Source organism: Aptenodytes patagonicus, chromosome 22 (assembly GCF_965638725.1).
Source record: "Aptenodytes patagonicus chromosome 22, bAptPat1.pri.cur, whole genome shotgun sequence".
In the NCBI taxonomy this organism is placed as follows: Eukaryota; Metazoa; Chordata; class Aves; order Sphenisciformes; family Spheniscidae; genus Aptenodytes; species Aptenodytes patagonicus.
Genome location: NC_134970.1, coordinates 6,761,252 through 6,782,783, shown reverse-complemented (window position 1 = coordinate 6,782,783; position 21,532 = coordinate 6,761,252). Strand labels below are relative to the sequence as shown.

Below are 21,532 nucleotides of genomic sequence, written 5' to 3'. Positions count from 1 at the left end.
GTTGCTTAAATACTGAAGAACATCCCAGGGGAATTCTGCAAGTCCGGTAAAACTGCTACTGAAAATTTCCGTCATAGGAAATTTCATCATCTAGAGCCACCTTCTGCAGCACAAGGGAAAATCCAGCATGACCCCAGAGTGGCACCAACAATTTTGAAACTCCTGCAGCTTTACACCGATGCGTTACTGTGCTAAATAAAGCACAGTCATCCTATAGCAGCAGTGTGTTTCTCTGTGAAAGAAATTTTAAATTAGGTGCTGACTTTATGTTGGTTTTCCAGCTGGCAAAAGGGAGGAACATAGCTGCTATGAGACTCAAGGTCACAGACAAATTCCATGTCTCATTTGAGAGTTAGCTAGCTCCTGGCTTTCAGCTCCTTTGGTTTAAGTCACTGAAGCTTTGTATTTGAACTTACAGGGTGGCCATAAAATACACAAAAGTGAAACAATGTCAGCTCTCCGTGAGATCCGTTTATCATTATAACAATTAATGCCAAGGAGTAGCTGTCCAGAACTAGTCACCCTGCAAACAGTGAATGCAGCCTTCATTGACGAGTACTAGATATAAAACCCTCCACTGAATGTCCACGGGACCAACACCTCAAATTCAGGAGATACTACATTTCTGTTCCACATGAGCCGTGTTAGATTAGTGTTCTTGGGCACAGTACAGGCACAGACAACTTACAACTCAATTATAAGCTCTAATGAATGACTACAAATAGGAAACATGGAGAACAACAAAATTACTAAAGCTTGATGAGAAACAGCTCTTACACATCAAGTCATGCCACTTAAAACTATGAAATTAAGGATCAAGATAGACAAACACTTCCAGAAAGGATTTTAATGTGGGCGATAAGAGTAACCTTGCTGATGTTTATGGGCAGCTCCACCCATACATAAAGAGTAGAGAAGAAAGCTTTATTGTTGGAAACCTTAATTTGACTTCACCTGTAAAAATACTAATGCTTTATTGCCAGGAAACACTACATTGGGCAAGTTCATGTTCATCACAAGCTGGTTAGTGCCAGAGCAGTAGAAGCAGAACCGTTAGGTGTTGGAATCCCTCTGTCACTGCAGGAGCAGTAGCATTAAGGAGCAGGGGACAGTGAGATGGGGGAGTCACTGCATTTTTCCACTAGACTGGTCATGTAAACTGTTGGCGTGTTTGTGATTGTCATGCAGCATTTATTGTCACTTTGCAGGCTGAAATTACACTTTTATCCCAGAATACTGTTTAACTTGCTAGTCCTAAAACCGTTACTCTAATAGTGAAAATTAAACCTTCTAATTTATGTCTCACTCTCTGAAAAGCTTTCATCACTTTGAAGGCCTAGAGGTATGAAAGGGAATCTCCTGGTCCCTATGTATTTCTAGGTGAACCACTATGGTTGGGCACATAAATCTACAGAGCCTTTTGAGAAATAGCAGCCTGAAAATCTCAGTATGAAACAAGTTTCTCTCAACTATAAAGCTAGATGTGTTCCTTAGGAAAACCAGCCTTAATTCAGTGCATCAGCCCTGGGAAGGAGCTCCTACCTCATGACTTCAGAATAGCCCTTTGCCGCAGCAACATGAAGAGCCGTGGCACCTGTTCGAGGCTGCTTTGTATCTTCAATTCTCCCACTGTTCAGCCACTGTCGGGCATCCTGTAGCATTTGCTGCTCCTCTTCTTTTCTTGCTAGGTCTAGGTCTACACCTAAGAGGGTGAAGCACAGAGGAAGAGATTATCGAGTGAAAGCTCTCATGTACTTGTTAAACTTACCTTATGTTTCATTTGCCATACGATATTAGTAAACTCTTTGTAATCTCCTACAAAAAAAACATCAGCAAAAGCATCTTCTAGGAGTTGGGAGAACTGCATCATTAACAGAGACTTCAAAGCTGTCTAACTTAAAAAATTTGAAAGTTGAGCCACTGGTTGCAAATCAGCCCAACTAACTACTAGCTCAGCTGTGAACTATGGGTGGAAGGATTGCATTCTAAATATACAGTGTCCTAGATTGAAATAACAAAGTCAAAGTCATGACCAACAGCTTAACAAACTGAATTAAACTATAGTGAGAGTATAGTCTACAGTGAAGATCTAAAAGACATGATCTAAAGACGTCTCCTGCAACAGCAGCAGGACCCCAACTGTATGTTCACTCAAAATTCTGTACAATCTGCAAGCTGCACATACGGAGATCTGTACTACACCAGAGCCATTTGTGCCAGGCACGCCGAAAGAAATATTTACTTAATTCCACTGAGCAGCAAAACACCAGATTCTGGCAAAACACAATTCTAAATCATTTTGGGGATAGAAGGCCAAAAAAAAAATCTACTCTGATGACTTAAGAGATCTGCTTTAGATGAAGTCAGATCAAGTAAGTTCATCAATGTGCACATCTGGTATAACAGAGACACGGACTATGGGGCTTTCCAATAACAAGAGGGACAAGTTTCCCACCCTAGGAAACAACTGCTACGATGTGGAGAGGCCAGGTGGGTCTGGCTGATGGGCTGTGTCAATTGTCACTAAACCAACAAGAGGCAAAACTGTCTTAGACTTGTTTTCGTAAGTGGAGTTTTCATGATAATGAAGTCATGTAAGGACAATATATCAATCAGAAGTACAATACAGCTCCATACAAGATTAATCAGACTAGAGCTCGCTGACTCAGGAAAAAATATGAAGGAGAAGATGACAAATCTCAAAAATCAAGAAGGGTGTTGAAGAGCAACTGTTCCTATGGATTTGTTCTTTCAGGATAAGAACGACATGATTCCCAATTAAATTATAGGGCATTAGGTTTAAAACAGAACAAAAGAAAACCCTTATCAACTCAGAGTCTGAACTGTGAAACCCACTACCGCAGGATGTTGCAAAGATTAGAAATACAACTGGCTTCAGAACAAGGATTAGACAAATTTGTAGTTAATAAACATAATGCTATACATGCCAGGAGTTCCCAAGAAGGACTGCACAAGTTCATGAAACAGAAAGCCATGGGGGATTCACGAGTACACAGAAAGCCCATCTGGCTCAGGAATTCCTTGAGGCACAGTGGCTGGAGGCTGGGAAAACATTTGGGAGGGGAATCATACATGCTTGTCCTGTTGTTATAGTTTGCAGCAGGCATCTGCTTATAGCTACCGTTGAAGACAGGCTACAGAGCTGGATGGAGGCTTATTTAAAGTTTATACCACATTTACTCTAGCAGTTATGATCTTTTTAAACTGTGTCAATGGGAAGCTTCCCGGTGGAGACAGATGGTTGTTTCAGGGCATCTTAGCAGGATGCTGCTAAAGTGGTGAAGCAATGAAAAAGCCCAGCAGAATCCCAAGAAGTGTCACGCAAAGTATCTGCGGCTGAGGCAGAATTACTGCCTTAATGTCCTGTAAGGTTTCAACCACGTTATTACCATGTACAGTTCTTGATACCCACTTTAAAGAGAGACAAGTTACACTGATGTAAAGAAAGGATCTCTATCTTTCTGGGCATCCAAGGAAGCCTGACTGCAGAGAGGAGACAGGCATGGTTTGGACAGCCCAGTAAAACAAATGCTGACTGCAGACACAATTCTTCTTTTTAAATACGTGAGCAGACTAAATATAAGGGAGAAGGGCTATTTAGGCTTATTTCAAAGTGGAGGGAAAAGGGGAACAAAATAAGAATAACCCTGTCACAAACACCACTAGACTAGAAAGTGAAAAGTTTCTATTTACCAGAAGGAACATGATCCTGCATCAATTTTCCAAGAGGAACAGTAACACAAATAACAACTAGCTCTCAGATGGACAGCTACAAACCCACCAGTGGAACAGTAAGACTGTTGACAAAGTAGCAAGGGACTGATCTCTTCCTAACTATACCTGAAAATAGCTTCAAAAATAAAGTAACCATCATGTGCCAAGCAGAATACATCTGTTAGAGAGGACTGGATTCAATCCAGCATGCAAACAACCCCAACACCAACCTGCAGTCATAAAATAATCTAGACTGGAAAGAATCTTTGGGGGTCTCTAGCCCAAATCCCTGCTCAAAGGCGGGTAACTTCAAACCCAGATCAAGTTGCTCAGAGCTGAATGCAGCTGAGTTTTGACTCCCTCCAATGATGGAGATTCCACAAGTTCCTTGGGTCCCCGTTCCAGCACTTTCCTGGGAAACATTTTTCCCCATTTATATATATATATATATAAAAAAAAAAATATGCAGTCAGAATGTCCCTTGTTCAAACCTATGACTTCTTCCTCTCATCCTGTCCTGTGCAGCTCTGAGAAGAGTCTGACCCCGTTGCCTCTATAGCCTCCCTCAAGGTAGTGGAAGACAGCAATTAGATCCCCCTGTCAACTTTCTCTTCTCAAGGCTAGATACACAGTCCATACATATCCCATGTGGATAGTTTGGTCTGTATCAGCTCAGTTTGCCTCAGTTCATCACTTCCCACATAGGTAAGATAAATGCATCCTTCAAAAACATTCTTGATGAGCTTCATAGATAGGGTTTAAACTTCTTATACATACGTACAGACACCTAACCACTCACAGATTAATTTCATGAGTATGAAGAAAATTTTACACTGATGAAACATTTCTTAATTATAACACAAGTTACACTGTCCAAGACGTTTCTTCTACCAGTGATGTTTTTGCAGGGACAGCACAGAGAGCAGTCCCTCAGACAGGCATACCTGATGAGAAAGGGGAAATGGCAGAGCAGATGGGCTGCAGAAGTCGTCTAGGGAAGGATCAGGATAAAGCAGGTCACTCCAGGCCAGGCATACTCATTTCCCAGTCCCTACTCTTGGCAGGGCTGTAAATCTCACCTCTGTATTATCAAGTCTTAGTGAAACAAGACCTTTCATTGATACCAGAGGTCAGAATAAAATCTTACTTTGAAAGCAAACAGATCTAATGAATGAGCTTTCAGTACTGTGGTGTCTTGCTTTGAAGAATCCTACTAAGGACAGAGACTGCACACCACAAACCTTCCACATCTGTTCCACTGTTCTGCTACCAAAGCAAAATTTGTCTGCTGCCTCTTGGGCCAGATTTCAGATCTCTTCACCTGTAGACAGTACGCCAACAGAATTTTCTTACAGAAACTCTTAGAGGTCTAACTCTCACATATTCAATCCCACTACTGATTTACCTTGTTTCTTCACTTGTTCCAGAAGCAGGTCCTTCATGGCTGCTTCCTCTGCGATGTCAGACGGGACTTCACCTTCACTGTTCACAGCAGCCACATTGGCTCCATGACTAATTAAGTACCTACATGAATGAGACCCATACCAACGTATTAGACCTTGTGTGCAGGCTTCAGCGCAACTTATACAGTAGCGGAACAAAAGTAGCGGAACAAAATATTTGGCTTTCTCATTCAAGTTCAATTACCAAATGAGTACCTTATTCTTATCAAATTTCTAGACTAAAAAAGTTCATTGTTAAATGCAAGGTCCCTGGTCAGTGGCTCATAGTTTTTGTTTCTCTGTAGTTATTCAAATACCCCTAGTTCTTGCACTAACCTGAGAGATTATGCTTTTTTTTTTAAAAAGGAAATAATAATTAAAAAAAGATAAGCCAAGCCATCATCAATTTTTTAATTTGTCTTTTTATAACTATACCAGAAGTTCATTCAAGACCAATTAGTGTCTTCTTCGGCTTGTACATCTTGTAACCAGTAAAATTCTGGGAAGTAAAAGAAGTATCTGTTTAAACACACAAATCTAGAAGGGTGAGGTAGGACAAGATACTTTTGCTTGGTTTTAAATTTATTTTCAATGCCTTTGAGAAATAGTTATCACTATTCAAATTTTGGTAACTTTTTGGTAGCTGTGGTGGACTAAATACATAAGCATGGTATGACTGGTAAAGAATAATATCATCTTTCAGTTGAAGAACTAGTCTTTGGCAAGAAGAAAAAAAACAAACCGACAAAGGATCACCCAAAGAGCTAAGAACTGTTCCAGGAGGAGTACAACACACAGAAGATATTTTTTTGGTTAGAATATATTGCAGAGGACTATCTTGAGAAATACTATTGTTTTCCCTTATTCTTCTAACCTATCATGCAGCCTTTATCTCAGAAAAATTATTTCACTTGGGAAACTACCATTTACATTTGCCTCTTCTTTGGTTCCAGTTATTCTAGCACTCCAGGTCATATATTTGAGCAACTCTCAAACTCTCAGAGCAACTTGTTGGTGCACAACAAGTAGTCTGGTATCAATATCTTCTCTGGGACAAACAGACTATTAATCTTTTTCGAGCATAATGAACGCTCAGATCAGATGCGGAATGTTATTTCAAACCCTGGAATCAGAAACTGTGCGAAGAAGAGTCAAATCTTTATTGGTTGTCACTTACAGCAGGTTATTGCTTGCTTTAAACATCTACTGGACAAAACTCTGTTATATTTACTGTCTCCTTTCATATGTATTTTATGTTTGTACTCACTAGATTATCTAATCTCTCTATGGCAGGCCACAGAATTTCACCTGGTCATGTCCAAACTGAGCCCAGTATCTTGTGTTGTAAACAAAACAAAAAAATAAAAGAAGATAATGCTGCAATTGTAAGTGGGTTAAGTCACAAGGAGTTACTTTTATCTACTTTTCCATCTTTTGTCAGACAGCATGGAAGAAACAGAAACATAAGATCTGAATTTGAAGAAAAAGAAACGATACTGTTGGCATATTGGTGACTGCGGAGCCCAGAACATTGCATTTCTCTCTCAGAAGTCTCCACACAACTGCAGTACTGCTCACACAGGCCATATGGTAAGAAAACGTAGTCGCTTTGCAAAGCCTCAGAACAAGGGTGAGCATTGGTGCAGTCCCCCTTTGAATTGTTTTATAGTACACCATGTATCTACTATCTGGGGTTTACACCAGAATAGCTATATGCATGTAATTACACTAACATAAATTTTGTAGAGAGACAGAATTCTTTTCGGTTAGAGGAATAAAATCCCAAATCGCTCTTAGGTAACACTTAAAATTCTACATGGGCTCCCCACTGACGGAAGCACACAGCAAAGACAGTCAGCAGCAGCAGAGCTGTGCTTCATTACACGTCTCTCTATTAGTGTGCCTGCCTGTCAGCCATCGTGTTTCCCTTTTGCTTGGCATTTTAGCTAAAGTACCTAATGAATCATAAGTCACTGTAATGGGATCAGCAAAAGGCAACCAGTTGCAGGCTCCACCTTAATCCTCCCAAATTAAGAATTCAGTGAAATGCATCTATTTTCAGCATTGCTTCCCAAGACGTTGTGTAAGTCTCAGCGCATCAATCGCCTGTGTACCTGCTCCGAAGAAGACGACATGGAAGGTGTTATAAATACCCAGAATAGCCTGAAACTCACTCACTCTGCTATGTTCAGATAGCCACACGATGCCACTGCATGAAGAGGGGTCCAGCCCTCGTTATCTTGCTGGTTCACATTGGCTCCATTTTCTACAAGGAACTTCACCATGTCCAGGTTCTCATCTATACAGGCCTGAAGGAGAAGGGGAGGGGGGACATCCAGGGGAGGGAAGGATTGAAGAGGAAAGGAAGGGGGGGGGGGGCGGGGAGAGAAAAAAGAAAGGTGTTGGTGTTAAATCAAGTGTACAACCTCCATTTGCAGTTTATTGGCAGCAGGTAATTCCTGGGCTGAATTTCCCACACTGTGAGCTAGCACACCTTAAAACTTAAGGTAGCATGAATTTGTGAACTAAAATAAATTAATTTCAGAACTTTCAAAAATTAATTGTAACTCAGACAGTCCCCAGGTGGACAAACTCTAAATTTGCTCAAGCTTTACTTCTCACCAATTGATCCGTTCCCTTCCTCTCTCTCACACTGTTATCTCCCTGGAGCGAGGACACACTGTAAAAATGATATATCTGTATTAGTTTTAGGTATAGCACCAAATTCCTCTAAGCAAAGCAAGCTATGTATTTATTTAGATTACATTGTTCCCTCAAAATGTCAATGAAAGCGTCGTAACAATGAATGAAACGAGATACCACTAGTAGTAGGGATGAGCAGGGAAAGCATGAGCTCAGGAAGCCTGACTGAAGCAGACCATCTGCATACTGGATGTTGCCCTTTACAGATTAACCATAGCAAAAGCAGAATTTGAGAGAAGTTAGTAACTTCTTTCTTCAGCAGTACCTATTCATTTTCCTGAGTATAACAAAGTACAACTTTCCCTGTTAGCTCTACAGACCCTGTGAGCTATTAAGAGAATGACAACCCTTTATTAGCCACTGTATTAATTCCAGAGCCTGCATTTACAGAGACCTGCTAGCTTTGAAGTTGCCAGAAGAAAACCTAGCTAGATTTTCAAGTCTCAGCAGTTCTGTTGGGTGGAATTCCACCTTCCTCAAATTCCTGGCTACAGCACGTTCTGCGTTGCATCTACAGTTCACTGGAGACTGCTATTTAAGGATGAGCTGGCAATTTAATACATATGTCCAAATGCATGTGCCTCAGCTGAGAAGCACCAAGCATGACCAGGAGGCAAAAGGACTGGCTTTCACTGCGTGTCCATCTACAGGCAGAAACCTAGTTTCCCTCATTACTAGAGAGGGAATCAACTTGGTCGAAATTCCTCCAAAATCTCAGCTCTCTGTCCTTTTGCATAGCTTGATGTGGGCACATCTATCAGTTACGGCACTCAGATGACTTCCAGATGATCGTTCTTCTAAAACAAGCAACACTGACTGTCAATTCCTAGCCTAGCAAATAGTGAAAATGACGAAATTGTCTCTTTTTGGGGGGGTATTGCTTAGAGACACTCCTATATTATTTAACATGTTCATCTATGTTGCACTGCTTATTTCAAAGGAGAGGCATGCCCTACACCAGGACATCCAACTCTTGTTATTTCTACTGCAAGTGCAAATCCCAAATTAGCCTTTTACCCCACAAACACAAGTTACTCCTACATTTGCTTGGTTCACAAGTAGCCATGCAAAAGACGAGCTTTTAAATCTCTAAGGAAGCCTCTAAGGAAGTACGCTCCAGAAAACTAACTCCTACTACAGTTACTTGGCAAACACAAGAAAACACAGGGTACATCTATAGCACTAGGAAAGGATGCCCCAGGAGCAGATCCAAGCACCCAAGTCCCAACTGAGCCTGTGCTGAAGTGCTAGCATGTTTCCTGGCCCTGTTTTAGACTCGTTTACCTTAATCTTTGCCAGAAAAGCACAAGCATAATTCTAGAAATAGTTTACTTCAGGGACTGCTCCAAACCCGGAATGGATGAGACTGCTGCTGGGTTGGCTCCGTGCACCCTCCTCAGCCCATCAACAGGCACAAAACAGCTTCATCCTGTAAACCCAGCTCTGGGGGACTTCCCTTAGATTATTTCAGGCAGTAGAACTGGAAAAAAACCCCCAACAACCCAAAACAAAAGTCTTGGGGACTGAAGAGCATCACACTGAGGTTGGAGGAGTCCCAGGTCCAGGCATGATGAGGTAAGACATGGTTAGGTCTGAGCAAACTAGGTTCTACCACCAGCCTCGGGAGCAAGGTTTGTTCCTTGGTCCTCCTTTATTTAGATCATCTGCTGCAACCCCCTGCTCAAAGCAGGGCTAAATCTGATGTTAGATCACGTTGCTCAGGGCCTGCTCCAGCCAGTTTTTACTGTCTGCAAGGATGGAGACTCCATGGCCAGTCTGGGCCCCTGTCCCGGTGCTTCACCACCCTCTTGGTGCGTAATTTTTCTTACTATCTAATGAAGATTCTTCTTGCTGCAACTTATGCCTCCTGCTGCAGTAGTACAGATGTACCCTCTAAGTCTCAGCAGGTGATGAGAGCAGGAAACACAAGCCAAATACTCCTACTGTACAGGGGAACTAATGTGTGCCCAATATGCACGTGATTAATTTTAAGACATATTCTAGAAGGGATACACTCCTGATTTCCATAATCCTGCAAACTACGCAAACAAATCTGTTTGTGGCTTACGTCCATAACAATGCATTCAAATGCAGTAGGAAGGTAGAGTATGCAATGCACATAGAGGTGGACATGGATACACAGAGGAACATAATAATCCCTTTTCAGTTCAAGGAACAATTTTTTTGGGAATTCGAGACTGAGCCTGCAAAACTTGGAGCTAATCTGTATTTTATTGCCACCCGTATTTATTGTGATATACTTCAAGTTTTCCCCTAACACACCTCAAATAAATTACACTTACAATCTTATTGATGAGTTATTTACATTTTGACCTGGGAATACAACCATTACGTACCACTTTTTAAATAAAACTGACTTCATCTAAAAGTGTATTGCTCCGAGAATAGCCAAGAAAAGTTCATCCACGCAGTGGTTTCTTTTGAGCACAATCACTTCTGGCTGACTAAAGAATTATGGCCTCAAAGAAGAATTTTATCAGCGTGGCTCTGACAAAGCAGCGAGGTAGACATTTCATGCCCGTGCATACTTACTGCTCTGCTGTATTTATTTTAAGTATTACTTGCAGTTTGCATGTAAATCTAAATTTAAACTGAAGAATGTCTCTATATTATGAGCTTTGTATGTATTTGATAAAGAATTATATTTATATTGTTTATCAACTAAACCACCCAAATATACCCACCACATCTGCACATGCTGGGAATCGGCCAAGAGAAAAGACCAGTTCTTGCTCAAGCCACTGGTTATACTGGACTCTAAAATTAAATATCTGTTTAGATGCATAAAAGAGCCCCCCCTTCTTTTAAATTTCTGCCTGTTATTGGCCTCGTTGTTCTGCTGGTCCCTGTCTCGTGTGGTTCCTATGGAACGCATGCTAGAAACAGAAGGGATAATGGGATCAAACCCCACCTGTTCCTACACAGAAATCTGCAGTAATTTGACTCGCCTGGCTTCTGAAGAGATAAAACGATGACAAAGTGACAAAGCTACATGGGTGCTGACAACAGCAGGCATTCGCTTGCTTTCCCAAGGGAACCATAACGCATTTCATGCTTGCTGTTTGCATTTGCCACAAAGATAAAGTCAAGCGCAAAGGTGTATTAAGTCCTTAATGGAGCAGCAATGTATTCTTTAATATCTAAGAAAAATAACCCTCACTCCACCCTTCTGAAACTACGTATCATGAAAAACTGCTGTTCAGGTTATGCAACCAAGCAATGTGACACTGCTTGGCAAATACTTATTTTAGTATTAGTTAGTGACACATAAGAATAGAAATGAGCAGAGCTGAGTAACACAAAGTTTTTTTAAATGACTTGAGGCTGCGTTAACATCAGCAGGTATGACTCCTTGCCCACCTCAAATATCAAAATGCAAGATTTTTTTGCATTTTTGTAATATTACATAATACTTGGCCCATACATATTGGCCAAGATTTTAAAAAGTGAGGTGGAGAGGGAGTTTCAGAAAATGGCATTCGACAGACAGAGGTACTGAATAACCCCTGTTCAGTTCTGAAAAATCTCATCATTGTCTCATGTAAGAAACTATCAGGCATAGGATTATTTGCGTAATTTTTTAGTCAGACACCCTAAAAGAATACACTGCTTGTATCTTAATATGCTATGACATATTTAACACATCTTGGAGCAACAATTATGAGGCCAACAATTGGGATAATGAGTAAAACTGGTAATTCTAAAGATCTTCTAAACTTTAAGAACTTTAGAAAACATGTATAAAAGTTATGACAGATTAAATGGCAGCTTTTAGGGGTTGCAATGTATTTCTGCGTATACTTTTAATGTATCAACTGATTAACACTTACATGTTATCACAGAATTCATACTTGCACACACATTAATGGTATTAATAGTTTCATACATGACATCATTTTACCAAGCTATAAATTAAACAAAGAAATTCTCACTGTTTAGAAGTACTCAGGGCACACACTTGCCCACCTAAAATTTTTGAGAGCCCTGACTCCTGATATCCCTCCAGATAATCTCTGCTGCATGTTTTATTGTGCATATCTGCCAAAATTAAGCACTGCAAAACACCACATAAAAACGCATTCACTGAGATTCAGAGGGTAAAGTTCATCTTCTGGCTAAGCAAAATGGGTTACCTGAGGTTACTGGAGGAAGGAGAAGAGGACAAAGAGGAAATAAAGGAGGACACATCTACTCCTTTTAAGTACTATTAATCCTCCAACCTTAAATTTAGGAGGGTGGATAAGTTTAGTAACCCGAGAGGATCTATCACTATGCAAAGTTCTCCTCTTTTATTTGATACAGCATTCCTTGGGAACACTGTAAGAACAACTACATCGGACAGCAATATTACAAAGCAGACGCCTGCCCCTCCAACCCCCAAAGGGAGGAAAGAAAGTCAAAAAAAGTTGATTGAGAAGTAACATTGCCATTTCGGTGGTAGGTATTTAATGTGAGGAAACACTCCCTCTCCTAAATTACCCTTGAAATATGCTTTGCATAAAGAAAAATATATACACAGATAGGCTTAATTATTTCAATTCTAGGCACTGCTAACCCTCAGCTGCTTGGTTACACATGTAGAAGAGGCTAAAAGCAAGGTTAACTACAGAGCACAGCATTTTTGTCTCTAAATTTTTAATTCCTTCTTTATCTTCTTTCTCTGTAAAAGATATAATACAACCTTCAAGGCGATGTGATAGGGTGGGAGTATGCGGTGACTATCTTTCCCTCTAATCGGAGATCTTCAGCAGGCTAATCTCTTGCCATCCTTGTATTTTTCTTGGCAGCTGGTTAGCTCCAAGTGCTTCTGGAACGGCACTAATGTATTACAGTTTTAGCAGTCTTTGATGCAAACTGCATCCAGTGCCCAGAATTACCCACTAACCGCTCAAAGAAAGTTGGCTTATACGATTGAAATCCCGGGCATCGCTGGGCAAGTCTCCATCCACAGCTCACGGTGTTCCTTCAGCTCCTGGCAGGGGACCAGCATTTAGCAGTTTTTCCATAGGGAGGAAGTGCTCAGTTTCTAAAATTTGCAGATACGGCATATTAGCTTCCCCCTCTTAGATAACAGGTGTAGCCCTTACAGCCAGGGACACTCACTGCATATTTTTTTTCGCCAGTAGCTATTGCCAAGGCATTCTTCTTTCAAGCATGAAGTTTACATTACAATAATGAAACGGGGGACACCAGGAAACGTTACAGAACAACTGTGCAAAACTCGGCTCATCTGGCAAGGCTTGTTCAACAACCAGACAAAATCTGATCTTTATCTTGAATGAAACCTCATTATTATAATAGTATTGTTAGTGTTTGCTCCTTCCTCAGAGCATACAGAACACACAAGTGTCGTCAAACTTCTGATGAGTATCAGCAATGCAACAGCTCCAACCACCTGCCAAGGTTTTTGGTTTGCCTGTCTCCTGGGCATCCCCCGCCGGACAGAGATAGGAAGACCAGGGAGTAAAAGGAGCCAGATGGGATGAGACTGAAGGGTTCAGAGGACCAAGAATCAAGCTCCAACAAGGTGTATACAGCATAATACTGCTCACTTTCTAGGGGGGTGCATCACTCTTAGCAAACCCCCAGCCTATGACTGGCATTACATTCCCACTATATACAGGATAGCAGGGAGGAGAGCAAGTAAACCACCTGACAAATTCCGAAGAACTTGCTTGGGATCAGCTGAGTGAGAAGGGAAAAAAAAAAAGCACCTTTTTTGCCTCTACATGGAGAAAGGGGGATGGTTAGAAACCCAGAATAACACAGAAGCTGTAGCAATAATTGCACATCAGCGGTGCTGTCACAGGCACCCACATTAAGGCAACTGTTTTCTCCACAACCTACCCAGTATTATGGTAGTTTAACATAAATACATGAACAACGTTCAGTGCAACTCTTTTCAGGCGGAACAGTTCTCATCAGCATTTCAGCTTTACATTTCAGCATGACAGCTCCTCAGCAGCACGGGCACTTCAGCACTTCAGCTGCCATCTACCTGCACAACTTGGTAGCCCTGTGTACAGTAGCGCATCTAACAATGGTGAACTTGGCTGAGAGCATATTGCATTTCTAAATGCAGCCCCTTTGAGTAAATATTTAGTTTACAAACAGTATGTCACATCATCCAGTGTCATATGATCATGTAATAAAATAGCAGCAGTGTGCATAGAAGAGCTTGAAATCAAAGTCAGCCAGGAAACCTGTAATAACTGCTGTGGTTTTAATATTGGCTATATTTAATTCCCTGACTCCTTGGTCCGTCAGAATTTAAGAGAGAGAACCTATGCATCTTCTTGAGGCAGACGAAAGACGCAGGAAGGGAAAAGAAGAAAGGGCTACTGGCTTGGCTCCTGTGTTACGTGTTTCTACTACGAATACATCAGTCTTGTGACAGAACCCTATCTCGGTGACTTCTGCTGTGCAGAATAGTGAAAATCTCGTAACCCTACCGTGTCAGATTCTCAGGTAGCAACCCTCATGGTTCCCACATAGAAATCATACTTGGCAGCTCCACTTATCACACATCAATACAATATGTAAACTAGCTAGTGGGACATATGCCGGCTTTTTTAATCAAGTATTAGAGATTTCAGGCCAGCAGAGGCCATGCTTCATCTCTTCTTAATTACTTCAGTACTTACCTCTTGAGCCTCCCATGAGTATGGTACCTCTTGGCCTGTGCAAAATGCTGCTGTTAAATCAGATTGCTCATGAAACCCTCATTATTAATTCTTTTACTAGATTCTCCTCCAATTCAGAAATCAAGCGTTGATACCATCTTCAAAACTCTTTATTCATCCAGCCCTCCCCTGACATGGTTTATCTCCCTCTGTTCCGTCACTGACCCCAATTTCTGTAACTCTTAAGTCAAAGTATTAACAAACACCTCTGAGATTCTTCCATACAACACTACATCCGTGGTATGGCATTCTTGCACTGATCTTCAGGACCCTTCTCCATATATCAGTTTGCCCAGAAAGCCACTTCATTCTTCCATATGGTGAAACAGTTTATATTTTAGACAATGAGATCCTCAGAGCAGGGACCATCTGCAATTGTTTAAAGAGCACCCAGCTCTCAACACACAACAGTGCCAGTCAGGTAAAGAACAGCAACATATATACCATTGAATCACTGCAGTTGGAAAGGACCCCAAGAGACTTCTAGTCTAATGACTCCTGCTCAAGGCAGGGTCTACAGTGAATTCTCACCAGCTTTACAGGCTGTGGATGTGTGTGTCTATGATATGTATGCGTGTACATATATCTACATATTTACAAACACAGACACTCATATTTATTCCTTGTAAATCCAGGGAACTTTACAATGGTGGGGAAGGACTAGTACACACAGATTTGTGTCATGTGTCTGCAGCTGTTCTGATCCAGAACTGACTCACCTCCATTGCTTAGATGCTTTATTTGCCCAAGCCTCTAGTTTTCTCCTCCCAAATGATGTTCTCATGCTAGAAACCTGACCTAGACTCATTTGGGTGGCAGAGGCTGCACCACCCATGAGCTACAAAAGATTCTGCTCTAGATATGGGGCGACAAAAGTGGGTTTTGTTCATACAAACCAAGCACACCCTTTCCTAACACTACCAGTGGGACTGTTTTGACAAGATCAGACAGATCCACATCACACTCAAACTGATTAAAAGGTTTTCTTTGGGCTAAATGAAGAGCCAGAGAGTTACTGCAGTGAATACAGGCCATAAAAAGCACTAAACTAAAAGCAGAACATTCTCTGTATGCATGCAAATGCAGTCTTGAATTCAACCCGAGACCCCCACAACAGCTTAAGCAGGTTTAAGTCCAGGTTGCCAGGGTCCCTCCTGCCCCAGCCATATGTTCCCACACCTTGCCTTGCACAAGATTTATTTCATCCACATTTTCAAAGTGTAAAGAAACAGATGTACGCAGAGGGTGTTGCCTGTCTAAACTAGGTGGGGATGCATTACCCTCACAGCACCTGTCCTTTCCCACTGCCTGCAGACCAGCATAAACCCACTCACAAAAGGATGAGATGAATCCCACCCTCAATGACTTACCAGCAGTCACGTGAGAAACCTCCAAGAGCCAAGATTTACCAGGTCACTCCTTAACCTGAGGCTTGAGATGGTTTTCTTTACCACAACCTTACGCTATATGATTAGTGCAACGAGAGCTTTTTGAGGAGTTTTAGAAATGGTTAAAGAGTTACTGCAAACCAGAGGATGACAGTGATACCAGCAGCAACATTAACTGTTAATACACTGGGCTGGAAGAATTAGTAGGCCAGTTAAGTCATGCTGTCACAACACATAGCTCACAGTCAAAGGGATTAAATGACAAGACTTACTTCTCTACTGTTCTCCTGTCATAAGTCTAAAATATATGGAACAAGGTTAGCCGGGAGATGAATGGAGTCAATCTTCCACTGAATGCAAAGTAAGAGTAAATATATGATGTCAACATGTACTGCAAACCAGCCAGTGCTCCACAAATGAAGGCAAGCCTGATGACAGCTGAACAGCATCAGGGTTAAATCTGGGAACACAGAGAGAGGAGTTCACAGAAAACAAAGAGAAAAGCACTCCCAAAATAGCCTTGCAACTGTCACCACTAGCGATTGTCAGCACTGGAAGGTATGACCTTGCCATTGTGTCTCATGATCACAGCTCTACTCTTAAGGGGGCATTTGTCAGAACCGGCACTACCAAAAATTCCACTTCCAAGTGATCCTGTATCGCCAGCAGCACAGATTACACTCACCAGTAATTTTGGGAACAACAAACAGCTCTTACTGTTGCTCCTGAAAAAACACAGAGCTTCTGTACCTTCCCTTCTCTCTTCTCAGCCCTGGCTTTAGGGTGTCCTTATGGCTACGATATCCTGCACAGGCACTGCTGTACCACAAACTTAGTTTTAAAATCTTTATGCTTTAAAATCCTTGTGCAAATCTAATTCTGACACAATCGTATTAGAACCAGCAGAAAGAGGTAAATTCTGTTTTAAAGAAAGCAGGGGGAAAGGGAGGGAAATGAAATAAAAAGGGTATTATTCATTTTCTTGTCTGATTAATTAGCTATGTTGCTTCATTTTTTAACAGCAATTGAGTCATACTTCTCATGTAAGCAGGAGAAGAGATATGGATTATGTCAGATTTTTCTGTTGGGAAAAAAAAAACCACAACAACTAGAAGTACTCAGCAGTATCCATGCCAGTCATCGAAAGAAACCAACAACAAATCCCTTAGAATGATTAGCACAACAAAAAAACCCAGTAGAGCACAAGGGAAGAGAGGAATACGTGCAAAGGCATAATTATCTCATGAACGTAGCATTTTCAAGATGAAATAGCAGCACGAAATGTCAGGTGGAGAACTGCTTTGAATGGAAGCCACATTTTGAAATTCTCCACGCCTTCATATATGCACTGGGGACATCAACTTATTTAAAAGGAGGTAGATATAAATATCTACCGCACTGGACTATAGATGGCTTAGCTAAATGTCTGTGAAATTCTTTATAATTATCAGGACTTCCCCTTTAGCTATGCAGCCATGGTATTGCCAGTGAACGCTGAAGCACCATGCTTCGCTTCACCAATGGCTGGTACATTATCTGCTTCCACCGAGGTAGCCCTTAGCATGCCACAGCTTCCAGCTCTGCTTCTTTAGGATAAACAGGAACCACCACTGTAAAGAAAGAGAAGGTCGGTTGGACACTCACACGCTCCCAAAGTGAAATGGGAAGAAAGTTAAATTGCCCTGCTTTTACTTCTGCTAGGACGACAGGCATAGGCATGCAGGATTGCCATCTTTCTGCCCCTCATTTAACATTTCTAATCAAATAGCATTTTGGCAAATCTAGGAAGATCAGCAAGGACCACAGTTTTTCACTATGCAAAGAGCCACAGGGATCAACCCCTTATGCCAACCCCTCCAGCCTCGTGTTATTTGTGCTCCCATGTGTCCAGCAACCTACACTTAATTCACCTCTCATTCAAACAGGACCCAACACAGTGATTTTCCACTTCCATAGCGCTTTCCCTCTGCAGTTGATGGACTGGTTTGTCATTTGCATTCACAGACCAGAACACAGCTCTAAAACAGAGACAGGCCGTGTGGGACTGACTTTAAAATCCAATCTAGATTACCATTTCACTCCCTTCCTTTTCATCATCTTCATCCCCCTAATTCCAACATGATTTTTAATACCCATTATTTCAACAGCAGTTGGAGGCTAGTATTTTGTACCATCTGAGAAGAGCTTGAAATGAGTCCAGTACTTGATCAACTGCCAACACTAAAAATAAAGTCCTTCTGTCACTAAAAAGCAGAGACTGCCAGTTTTCTAATGGTGTAGAGCAGCATTAGCTTTTCAAGTCTCACCAGTTTAGTCATTCTGACCACTAAGTATGTAATTTCTCTCCCACTCAGCCAGTGCTCTCTGGCACTGGATCAAGACAGTATATATAAAAACCTGCCCCTAAATTACTGAAATTTTAGTTCCTGCCTGAAATAACTCTGCATTTCATAATTAGAAAGCTCACAAGCATTTCACTCCTGTGTGGAAAATGGAAATTTAGCTACTGCAGGTTTGCTTAGCAAAGAAATGTTCTGCTAACAGCACCCTTGTTCTTCAGCTCTACAGGTGCTACACCAGTGGTAATACTGTACCTATTTAACACAGTTCCTAAAGGCACTTTTACAATGCAAGCAAAATATATATGCGGTTTCTGCCATCAGCTATAATACATAAACATATTCTAAATTTCCAAGATACAACCTTAGATCAGCGTCAGCCAAACTAACATGGTCTCCTGCAGCCCCGGGCTGGCACTCGCCCTGTTGTCTTGAATGGCCACTGGAGGTTGCAGAGCAGCATGGTAAGGCCAACGCCAAATGAAGACTAACCTTGTCAATAATGGGGGGGCGGAAATCACTTTTCAGCCCACTTGGCAAGGTTACTCCACTCGCACCACACCTGCTAGAAGGGCGAGATGGGGTAGGAAGGCATGGCAGGGCCACTCCGTGCTCCAGCAAACAATCCTCTACCGGAAGAGTCTCTCTAGGTCTTCTCCTAACTGGCCAGAGACATGGAAAAAGAGCTGCAAATTATTTTAGCTCCAACTTGGCAAACTAAAGATGAGATTTGTGTTACCTAACTATAGACCTCAAAGACAGACAGAGAAATCTCCGCTGGTCACTTCAGGCTTTCTTTAGTCTCTCCCCCGGTAGGATTTTGCAGCAGGCTCTGCTGGCTGAAGCCAGGGCTGCCTTCATCCTGCCCTGTCTTACACCTGGCCAGCAGACCCTCTCCCCTAGCCAGGGGCATTGATACTCATTTGATACCCCAGTAAACAGATCCAGGAGCTAAACTGTCTCACAGTGGGACCAGACAAGCACTTACAGTGGTATGAAAAGCATATGACAAGAGCAGCAGGAAGGGCAGGACTTGAGATAGTCTTAAGCTGCCACATAACCATTCACTTGGACATCTTTCTTATGTCAAGACAGACAGCTCATGCCGCATATGGCCCAGGGAAAAACTGTTTTTTCAACAGAGAAAGCAACAAAGTCACTTCAGGGCTAGTATTGCTTTCACAGAAACCAGCTCTTCCTTACAGACGCCAAAGCTCGTGTAAGGGAAGTAGCCAAGAAGTGCCCAATTAGGACTAAGTAAGGGCGAAGATGCTGAAAACAATGGCTATATGCAGAAACACCGCAACACAACTGCAAATGAAGAGAAAGAGGAGATTCCTTTGGTGGATTCATAGACAGTTTATTCAGAAGCAGAATATTAGGCTCTTGGTTTTCGTGTACATCATTGTCTTGCAGCCACATCAGGTTTTGTTTCAAGATCTGAATCTCACCTTTGTGGCCAGAAAAAAGTTGGTTTATAAAAAGAAAAACATACACTCAATAATTCTACTTAGTCATTCTCATTGCCAACCCTGCAGTGCCTGGGGAAATCTAAATTTTCTTCTTTGCAGTTAAAGATTCAGGTGGCTAAATACTCTCTCAGTATCAGTCCCATGTGCTCCTAGGGGCTCAGCAAAAACCATCACTAGACAGACATGTAGCAGCTTGCTCAGTCATTTTCCAGTCCTGTGCAACTCAGAGCCTTCACATTCAAGTAAACAAGTGGTTTTTCTGAGTTTTGCCATTCTTCCTGCCTGCTACCTGAACAAGAGACTGGTATCCACCATGGCTCAACTGCCATGAAGTGTCGTCATTCGCAGCAGGAAAAGGCACCACGTCATCACAGGACACGTAATTTTCTTTGAAGCGTAACAAACAACGGAGCAGACAAAGAGGGTGCTGGATAAAGAAATCTTTTGAAAAAAGAAAGTGATTCCACATTTCTTCTTGACAGGACCATAGCTAAGATTTTGCAAGCATTTCTGTTTCCAGTGCAACCACTTGGATTTGCAACATCACTTAACATGGTGCAGCTTTAAGGAAACGTTTTCTTTTAGATGCTAGTGAAACCTTAATATAATTTGCTATTACAGCAGAAGCTAAACTATATATTTTCTTAAAACATAGCAAAAAATCCTAGCTGAACACAGCAATTTAAGGTCTGGACTATGGCTGGCATTTCTAGAGTGGTAGATGAAGGAGAATATAGGAGTTCACAGTCAGTCCTACAACAGAGTCTGCACATCTTTTCAGTAACAAACTTCTCAAGAACTCTCAATACTGGAAGAAGATGCGTGCTCATTTGAGAATCTGATTCGCATGAGTTTTCAGATGTCAACTACACTTTCAGGAAGAGTTCATTTGAACTTGCCTTTATTCACAGGAAAAAAAGAAGGAAAAAAAATAAACCAATCGACGCTATTAGGGCTGTTCAATCCATAAGAAAGTGGCTTTCTTGTTTGGGTTGTTTTTTTGTTTTTTTTTTTAATCCTGTGGGAAAAAACCTAAAGAAAATCTCAGCATGGCCACCAGTAACAAAACCATTCACTGATGGGCTGGCTTCTGAGCATATCACCCTCATGCTGCCATCAGCAGTCCAAACAGAGGTCAGGGACTCTGTTCTGGTGATGCCCATGGAACAAGAGAGGTGGTGGCAAATATGGCACTGAGAACAAGTCTTCTATTAAAGAAAATGACCTGTCAAAAAAGCCACTGAAGAGGGACAAGTGCTGCTTGAATGATAGTTCTTTGCTAGACCCTTGCACAGACGCTTTCGTAGAGTAGCTGAGCACTGTAAGCTTACGAAGGATGCTGCCACGCACTGAACTCTTGTCAAAGCATGACACCAGGTATCTTGCTAGTTTGAAAGATGGACACAACTATGGTGTCAACTTTCCCCAGTGACATTAATGATGTTTTGAGTCTAATCAAGAACTGCGATCTCTGTGATCAAAGAAATACAGACCTGATACAAACTTTTATGTTTTCATAAGAGTAACATAAACCCAGTTACTTGCTCCAACGCCGTGTCCATGCCCTGCATGGTTTAGATACTGGCAGCCCAGTATGAACTCCTGATTGAGCGCTCTGTCAGGATTTCTAAAGCATCACACAGCCCTGGCTAGTAGATGCCAAAAAAAGGACTTAGCCAGAAATGGATAAAGCAATGAACGTACACAGCAAAGGGAGGAGTGGCGGGGGAGAGCAAGCTCTCCACCTCT

The 21,532-nt window shown here is 41.7% G+C and overlaps 2 protein-coding genes across 6 annotated transcripts in view; one reads left to right on the top strand and one right to left on the bottom strand.

The window, feature by feature from the left end:
* TNNI1 (troponin I1, slow skeletal type) overlaps nucleotides 1–21,532 on the top strand; it is a 279,093-nt gene that overhangs the window by 196,342 nt on the left and 61,219 nt on the right. The window lies entirely within an intron of this gene.
* PPP1R12B (protein phosphatase 1 regulatory subunit 12B) overlaps nucleotides 1–21,532 on the bottom strand; it is a 127,774-nt gene that overhangs the window by 87,433 nt on the left and 18,809 nt on the right. For all 5 annotated transcript variants that reach the window (XM_076358199.1, XM_076358201.1, XM_076358198.1 and 2 more), the window contains exons 2-4: nucleotides 7,356–7,486; nucleotides 5,141–5,259; nucleotides 1,543–1,702 (exon numbers count right to left, since the gene is read on the bottom strand). In XM_076358199.1, coding sequence (XP_076214314.1) covers nucleotides 1,543–1,702; nucleotides 5,141–5,259; nucleotides 7,356–7,486 — 410 coding nt within the window. The remainder of the gene's footprint in view (nucleotides 1–1,542; nucleotides 1,703–5,140; nucleotides 5,260–7,355; nucleotides 7,487–21,532) is intronic.